At 60.1% G+C, this 8,834-nt stretch overlaps 2 protein-coding genes across 7 annotated transcripts in view; both read right to left on the bottom strand.

Moving 5' to 3' along the window:
- The window catches only part of RAMP1 (receptor activity modifying protein 1), a 202,186-nt gene that overhangs the window by 16,146 nt on the left and 177,206 nt on the right, over positions 1–8,834 (bottom strand). The window lies entirely within an intron of this gene.
- The window catches only part of SCLY (selenocysteine lyase), a 38,525-nt gene continuing 30,521 nt past the window's right edge, over positions 831–8,834 (bottom strand). For 5 of the 6 annotated variants that reach the window (XM_036086457.2, XM_036086459.2, XM_036086458.2 and 2 more), the window contains 5 exons: positions 8,119–8,155; positions 5,297–5,380; positions 4,691–4,793; positions 3,475–3,550; positions 831–1,925 (listed from right to left, as the gene is read on the bottom strand). In XM_036086457.2, coding sequence (XP_035942350.1) covers positions 1,772–1,925; positions 3,475–3,550; positions 4,691–4,793; positions 5,297–5,380; positions 8,119–8,155 — 454 coding nt within the window. In that variant the 3' untranslated portion in view covers positions 831–1,771. The other variant, XM_036086460.2, reaches the window with a different exon arrangement.

Raw genomic sequence — 8,834 nt, 5'->3', positions numbered from 1 at the left:
CGGGGGAAGGGTCTGCACTGGGGTCAAGTCAGGAGTGGGTGCTGGCTGGCAGAGGCTGGCCCGGGCCTCTCCCTCTTTCGGAGCAAGCACTGAGATGCGCCGTGGCTCTCATCCTGAGGACTTCCCGCAGCTGGTGGGTGTTTACGGTCCCCAGGGTCCTTCCAGGAAGGCAGTAGGCTCCCCCGCCTCGGCTTCCTCTCGTCTGGGCTGTAGCCCGGAGGCTGTGCTGGCCCAGGGGGAGCCCACCTGAGAGACCCCTCTCATGGGAGGGCAGACCCATCCACAGGAGGGCCCTCTCTGGGGAACTCAGGGCCACGTGCGCTGGAGTTCGGCTAGGTCTTCACCCACGGAGCCAAGGGCCCGCCTGCCTCCTGGGGGATCTATGCCAGATCCCGGCCCTGCGCTGGCCTTGGGCCTTGGAGGCTCCATAAACCTCTGGGGAGCAGCAGCTTGTCAGAGCCAGCCATGGGCCCAGGGCCCTAACCCCGGACAGGAAGGCCTCCGAGGCGAGTGAGGGTCTCTGGGGCTGCGGCTGAAGGTCGAGGGGGTTTCTTGAGGGCTGCCGCACTTCTTGTCCCAGACTCTTCTCTTCAGTGGAGCTGGCACCCATGGCTTTTTCCTGGGCCGACTGGGATCAGCATGGCCTCTGCCTGGAGGCAGCGGGACGCTACTTTAGTGACACACTTTCTAGGGACTCGCAGGGACACCGTGTCAAGCTGAATTTCCTAAGCTGAAGCGTAATCGTACAGCGATAAATTGGGGTCGCTACACACCCCTCCAACACCAGCTCCGACACATCGGTGACCCCCGGAGAAACCATAAACGTCTAATAGCAGCACTGGAATATTTTATTCACTTAATTTCTGACAACAGTCTCTTCAATGTCATCATGTAGTTCTTTGCACCTTAAAACCACATGTTAAGAGTGTATTAAGAAATCACTGCTGTGTGAAGTAGCTCTGTAAGTCGTGCCGTCCAGGGTGTATCAGGTCGTCGCAGAGCAGGGTAAGGATAGCAAAATCCATCTGGGAATAACATCATCATGCCAGCGGAGCTAGGGACAAACTCATTTCCCACCGCAGGAACGAGCCGGGGTCACATAAGCCCGGCTGCCCCCCGACTCCCACGTCTGGCGCTGGAACCCTGAGTAAATGACCACAGGGAAAAGGCCGGTGGGGCCTGGTGGCTCTGGGTGGCCAGCAGGCTGAGTGCGGAGGTCAGGCGGGGACACAGAGCAGGGAGCGGGGCCTGACCTCGGAAGGGCTTGGGAAGGGCCAAGAGCAAGATGGGAGAACACGGGCGGACGGACCTCGGTGCCAACAGGCAGGGGGGCCACGACGGCGGCAACAATCAGGTTTCCTATGTTCATGGTAGCAACTGACGGCGGTCTGCAAATACTAGGATGTTATCTTCTGGGTAAAAACGCCACCTTCCAGGAAGGTGGCACTCACAACCGGCTCACCCCAATTCCCAGAGGGGAGCACGGACACAGCTGAAACGTTTCCACTTCAACCTGCGCCACGGGGTGGTGGGGACAGTCCCACACAGGTTTGTGTCCTGGGCCTAGAAGCTCCTGTGGGGTCTGCCTGCCCGACAGACCGGCTCTCCACTGACCCGAGGACAGGAAGGGGGCCCGGAGCACGCGTGCACGCACACACCCACTGACCCATCTCCGCGTCAGACACTCTGGGACAAGACTAAGACTGGGACAAATCAGGAGAGCCATTCTGGCACGGCCCTCGGGATGGCTTCCTATGGGGCACCCTGGGCACTAGGCCTGACCCTCCAGCTGGGCCACGGCCTGCTTCAGGTCCTGCACGATGAGGTCCACCTCGGCCCTGGTGGTGCTGCGGCCCACGCTGAGCCGGAGTGCGTTCCTGGCCACGTCGAAGGGAATGCCACAGCTCAGCAGCACCGGGGACGGCCTGGGGGGTGGGAGCGAGGAGAGCCTGTGTCAGCGGTCAGAGGGGAAAGGCTCTCTGTGCTCCCCAGGGCTCGGGGAAGGGACCCTGCCCCTCCTGCCCTCCACCAGCTGCCCGGGATGGGGCTGTGTAGACCCCTCTCCCCTCTCTGCCAAACACCTCTAGGCCCCCGGCCTCCGGTCCATGGTCTCGTGCTCGGACTCCTGCATGGTACCGCGGCCCCGCCCGGCACGGCCCCTCTGCCCCCAGGAGTGCTGTGTCCGGTGAGGCCGAGCCCCACCTTCCAGGGCTCCCGACCCTCGAGGAGTGCGGGCGGGTCTCGGAGGAGATGCGGGGTTCTGCACACCCCGGGGCCAGTGTTCGGGGCAGCGCTGGTGCCCTCCCACCCCCAGCAGGGTGCGCGGTTCAAGGGCCCATGGGCGCCCCCATACACAGGCCCCGGGGTGGAAACAGCAGAGCAAAGGTCACTGTCACATTACAGAGCCCCTGAAAGCCGTCCCCAGGGCTAGGTGGGAGCGGGGACTTCCCTCGCTGTGGTTCCCGAGGGTCCGTGCCAGAGGCCCCCGCAGCACAGGGGAGAGAGGGGACAGGGCCCACAGCTCTTGGCCCCCCGCCCTCCCCTGGGGGGTGGCCTCACTGCCTATTCCAGAGGGCACCCCCACTTTCCGCAAGAGTCATGAGCATCTGCCCCTACCCCTCTCCCCTCCCACCCTTGCAGGGGCCACGTGGACACCTGCCCCCTCCCAGCTGCGCCCCTGGGCACAGCTCTTCAGGCGCCTCCTCCCCTCCCCCTCATCTTGTGCCTGGTGAGACTACAGACTGCACCTGCCTCAGCTTCCCCGTCTGGGAAATGGGCCACTCAGATCCTTTCTGGAGGGCTGTGGGGAGCTTTCTGGGAGCGGTGGCCCACCTGAGCGCCCTCCTCCTGCAGTCGCCTCACTGCGACAGCCACTCGGGCTGCCACATGCCGGCTCCTGGCCTCACCCACCCTCGAGCAGCCCTCCCTGGCACAGTCTGAGCCCTGAGGAGACCCTGTCATCCCCACCCGGCCCTCGGCCCTCGGGAGCCCCCTGGCCTGAGGTGCTCACACACTTCAGCACCGGCCACAGACTCCCGGACGGCCGCTGCCGACCATGGCTCGGCTCTTTGTGGGGCCCCGGCTGTCTCATCCGGGCTGCACCCACCTTTGCAGGCCCCCCACTCACGGCGAGCGGGAAACCGAAGCCCTGCTCTTCCTGCACTGGGGTCGGGCCAGTCTCGGATGCCCGGGCCCACACCCTCCCCTCCTGCCTCGGCCACGGCCATCCTCCTGCACCGGGCAGGGGCCACCCGGAACCAAGCCGGCCTGTCACGACCTCCCGAAGCCCCTCCCTTTCCGAGGACAGAGGGAGCTCCTGCAGCCTGCCCTGCCCCTCCCCGCCGGCCCCCCCTTAGGCTGCAGCTTCCCCTCCTCCCCTTGGCCCTGTGACGTCTGGTCACATTTTGTGTCCCCGTTGGCCGCGCAGCTCCGGAAGCCCCAGGCCCAGCGTGGCCCCGCGTGCGCAGCACTCACCGATCCGCGTGGTCCGAGTGGCACGCAGCCCCCACACTAGCCAGCAGCGTCCTGCACCGCGCCAGCACCGCGCGGCCTGCGGGGACACGGCACGAGGCTGAGGCGGAGAGCGCGGCGGGGCCCCAGCTGCCCGTCTGTCCTCTTCCCCCCGCCAGTGTGGAGGCTCCCTCCCTCGTGCCCCGGGGCACGGGCCCCTCTCATCCCAGGGGACAGTGCAGCAGGATCCAGACAAGACGGTTCCTCGCAGACACGATTCTGCCTCATAAACCCGGCCTCGAACATGTTATTTCCGGTCAACTGCCGAGGGAGACACCCAGAGCCCTCATCAGCTGCCTTACTTCATACTTCGCTGTCCCAGGAATGACATTTAAACTTACATCTGAGTTTTCTAAGGGTGGAGACACTTGGGCGCTGTTTTGATTAAGCGGGAAGGCACTTCCCTCTTCTTTCACAAGCACAGAGATTAAAGTAATAAACCCACTGACTTAATTAAAAGAATCCATCTCATTGAAATGGGCACAGGCCTCACTGAATACATCTGTCCCCACAAAAACGGGGAAGAGGACAGAGCAGCTCTCCTTCGCACGGCAAACAGCGAGACTGCGTCCCAGCGCAGGGTCCCACCCCCGGCACAGGGACGCCTGCCCAGGGCCTGTACGTGGTGCAGACACGCCGCTCCTCGCGCCATCCAGCGAGACGGGGAGCAACCCCTCTCCCCCAGGAACTTCCCCAAACGTGCCTCCCTCACGCTCAGGGCACAGAATCTCCTCTCCGCGAAGCTCGGCTGGTCAATTCCCTGGACTCGGCCCCAGGGCCCTGGGTGAGCCGTGTTTTATCTTCTGGATTCCAGGAATCCCAATGGTTTCCAGCCGGGAGGCAGTTATCACAGGAACGAGTCCCACACATGTGCGCTTCCTCCTGACTCTGAGCCAAATTTAAAGTTGACTGCCTCTCCCTTCCCTTATCCTCGTAAGATGTTTTGTCAAACTTGCTGAAGGAAATGGATGAGCTAGCCTAAAATTTAGTGCATCTCATCTCCTTCCCTGTCAGCTTGGGGCCAGCGCTGCGCCCCCCTGCACCAGCGCAAACAGCCCAGGCAGGGAGAGCGGGAAGCGGCCAAGACCGGCCTGGCCTCCTGGGGACACCCGCCCTAGGGGGCCGCTCTGCTCCCTCCGGCGCCCGCCACCCCACGCGGAGACCAGCAGACCCTCGTCACCTTGGAGCTGGGGTCCCTGGATAGAAAAGTTGCATGTGTTGGGGAGCCGCTCGGTCCCTGGAAACTGGCTGTTCAGACGGATTCTCTGCTTATCAAATTCAGCCTGAGAAGTCAATGAAGTCTTCAGAGGTAGTTTCAAAACACACAGCCCCCCTGTACCCCAACTGTTTGACCTTGAGCCTTTTCTGGAAAACAAAATCTCAACCTCGACACATAAAATAATTAGTTCATCAATAAGCATCTGCCTATAATAGTTGAGGGACTGACTGGAAAGCAAAGTTAATCAGGAGAAAAAAATTCTGAATACGTGTGACTCTCCTCCGTACAACCATCAAGTACACTAGCTCTGGTGCATTTCTATCACGCCTTTATGAAGGTCAGCCACTTGGCCTAGAGCCCAACTTGGGGGGTCTCCTGACCCAGGCTTCCATCCTCTAGCCTCTACCCTGACTGTCCCCAGAGTCCCTGGACCGAGTTTCAAACAACCCCCGTCCTTGTCCTGCCTGCTGCCTGGGGCGGCACCCCTGACCCTCAGCTCACTGGAGGAAGGCTGGGGCCCCCCAGACTCCAGGCTGCCCCCCCGAACCCCGCGAACCCCAGGCTCACCTCCAGCCGCTCCTCCAGGTAGTCACGAACATCTCTCATGTGGGCCTCGTAAGCCTCGCAATTCCTGGTCACCAGCTCAGCAGCCTGGGGACAGGGACGGTAACGCAAGAAAGCATGTTCAATTGTCATAAAACAAGGAGAATAAAGCAGCCTTCAAGAGCAGAGGTGAGATTTCCTGATGATAGAGAAGTGACATTTCTTCAAACTGCTCTTTTCCTGGAACATCTCGAATAGATAATATTTACTGAGTGCAACCGTGTGGCAGGGGCCGTGTCAGAGCTTGAGAAGAGTCATCTTCACTTGTTTAACAGGAATTTACTTTATCAGGCGCTTCCTGATACCTCCAGGCACCAGACACTGCCCGTAAAAGCAAAGAGCACTCCCAGTTCTCGAGGCACAACCATTCCGGAGACCGAGGACCGCAGGGAAGCGGGAACAGCATCATAGCAACTGGGGAGAGCGCTCTGACGGGCGCGCGGGGCATGCGGGACACGCAGGGTAGGAGATGTGAAGGTGACAGTGCATGGACCTAGGGTGTTCACGGCCATGGCAGAGGGAGGGGCAAGTGCACTCCTGGGACGGAGTGACCAAGGGGGACAGGGCCCCAGGTCCCCATGACAGGCAGGGCCAGGACCCAAGTGCAAAGGCACAAATGCATGTAGGTTTTGAGAAAGAGGTGAGATGCCCTGACTTGCATGTGTAACGACCATTCTGGGCGCTGTGCAGAGAATGGAAGGGACCACGGCAGGCAGGCGTCCAGACTACAGATGGGGATGACCTGGTCCAGAGTCACACAAGACGCAGACCTCGATATATTGTGGAGACAGGACAGACAGGACTGGCTGGCTCCTCATCAGTGCAGACAAGGACCAGGAGGGACCAAGGCACCGCCTAGATTTCTGAAGTGAGGTCCCGGATGGCAGGAGGCACCATGGGGAGAGAGGGGAACCAGGGAGGAGAGACACACACGTGGGCCCAGAGGGAATGTCAAGTAAGCAGGTGGGGACCTGGGTTTCTCAGAAAGGTCAGGACCTGCCCTGAGATGCCAAGTTCAAAGCCCTGAGCACAGGCTGGTGGAGCTGCAGGACAGGACGAGTGCCATGAGGGAGCAGCTGTGGAGAGGAGGCTGGGATGGTGCTGGGAGGCCCCCAGCAGGTGAAGAGGCCAGGCCTGGCCAGGGCGGAGGGGAACTAGCTGGGGGAGGCATGCCAGCAGCAGTGCACGGGGCTGGGCCTCCTCTGCAAGTTCCGGGGAAGAGAAAGGAGACTGGGTGTCAGGAATGGGAGGGAGGGGAGGAGGTCGCAGGGCTGTGGAGGCTACAGCGTTCTAGTGGAGAGGATCAGGAGGACAGGCAGAGGGGACGACTGCAGGAGGGGCCCTTCTTTAGGAGGCACACAGAGAAAGGGGTGGTGGGAAGCCGGGAAGACACCTGGACTTAGCCTGGGGAAGAGGGGCCTCGTGAAGCTGGGTGTGTGGAAGGCCAGACTGCATGCACGGAGGGCAGGGGGGAGTCAGGGAGGGTCAGAGAACCTGGGGGAGGTGCAGCCGCAGCCTGGAGCTGAGGGGCCAGCGAGCCGGCGGGCCGCCATCAAGCTGCGTACAAGCTGCATCTTGTAGGTGGGACAGCCAGGGCTTGGGGGGTGGAGATGGCCCCAGGGAACAAGCCACCCGTGGGCCCGACTGGGGGTCTCTGCTGTAAAGACGTCACTGTATTTCTTATATTAGCAGAGGCTTGAAAAGAGCTTTTCCATGTCAGTGCTAAACACGAGCAATCAATCCACTCTACAGATCTCAAAAAGTACACTCTGGGGTGATAAATACAATTTGAGGCTTTTTCTAACCTCAGTCCATTTATTGGGCCCATGAACATGATCTCCCCAAGGCCCTGGATACCTGGTAAAGCCGCTGGGGGAATGGACTGTAAGATGATAGAAAGTATACAGGTCTCTGCCCCGGTCCCAGCACTGAGCTCCCGAAACCCCGGGAATTTCCTAAGTGATAGGAACACTAGGAGGATCTCTGGTTCTAATATTTGGACTGTCGTTCCTGACATTGAGTTCCTAAATGTCCTTGGAATTTCCGGGGAGATAGGAGTGTCTTTTGTTCCACTGCGGTGACTCTGGGTGGGCTCCTGGATGGGGCTGGCCACTGAAAGTCACGAGTAGAAGCTTGGAATTTACACCCCCCACCCCCATTCTCCGGAGAGGGGAGAGGGGCTAAAAATGGAGTTAATGATTGATCAAATCCCCACAAAAATCCCAATAGCACGGGTTTGGAGAGCTTCCAGGTTGCCGAACACGTGCCGGTGCTGGGAGGGTGGCACCCCCCATGCCTTGCCCCGCCCCCATCCCTTCCGACTGGATGTTCATCTGTCTCCCTTAGCGTATCCTTTCACAATAAACCAGTCATCTAGGGAGCCAAGTCGTTCTGAGAGTCTGTGAGCTGTTCTGGCAAACTAACTGAACCCGAGGAGGGGTCACAGGAGCCTCCGATGGAGAGCTGGCCAGTCAGAAACGCAGGTGACACGTGGGACTTGCGCCTGGTGTCTGAAGGGGTGCTGGGCGGGCAGTCCTGTGGCCTGAGCCCCTGACCTCTCTCCAGGTAGCCAGTGTCAGAATCGAGTTCAATGGCGGGACACCCAGCTGGTGTCACAGAACTGCTCTGTGTGGAAACCTGCCCCCGACACCCACCTCCGGGGTTGGGAGTGTTGTGTGAGTGGCGGGCACGAGGGAGTAAAGGAGACTCAGCTGGAGGAAGACTCAGGTTTTCCCACACACGAGACGAAGCGCCTGCTCCATCCGCCCAAGCTCACCAGGGCTTACCTTCCCAAGGCCGGCAATCATCGGCGTGTTCTCGGTCCTGCAAGAGACAAGGGATTCAATCCTATTTCCACGCAAAGCAATGAACAAATGTCCTAGGACAGAATCCGGTCTGTGAAAGTCATGGGTTCAACTGAAAACAAAATCACACCCACATCTTTCCTAAACACGTGCCATGTGCTTGCCCCCATGGCACTGCAGCCCCAAACCCTCACGCCCAGCTTCCTGGTCCACTCACCGTCCACACGGCCCGCCTTGGGCAACATACGCTGGGTGTCCACACGGACAATTCTGTCTGGGCCCTTTTCCTACACAGGAGAAACCCCTCCTCCAGCTGCAGAGCCCAGGGCCCCCTTGTCGAACCCGGCGGGGGTCCAAAGACCCCAGCTCTGCGCTGTTCCCATCAGCTGACCGTTCAGCTGCGGCCTCTCAACTGTCCCGTGGGACGAGTCGTTGGTTACTAGAGATTGTGTGGGTGCAGGAAAGGGCAGGAGGACCCCTGAAGACCGGAGGCTCTCCCTCAGACCTAACAAGCTGAAAACAGAACTCTTCACTCTATTTTCAGGAAAAACAAAATAAATCACTAACACAATAATTTTCTGAATTTTAAGTTTTGGCTGAAGTTTGCTTAAGCCTTGGGAGCCGGCTGCCGCTGCCGACCAGCAGATAACCAGATAAGCAAACAGGAAGCACAAGGCATTACAGGTAACGCGATCCTG

The sequence above is a fragment of the Halichoerus grypus genome, chromosome 4 (genome assembly GCF_964656455.1).
Source record: "Halichoerus grypus chromosome 4, mHalGry1.hap1.1, whole genome shotgun sequence".
NCBI classification, from domain to species: Eukaryota; Metazoa; Chordata; class Mammalia; order Carnivora; family Phocidae; genus Halichoerus; species Halichoerus grypus.
This window is presented reverse-complemented; position numbering and strand designations above follow the sequence as displayed.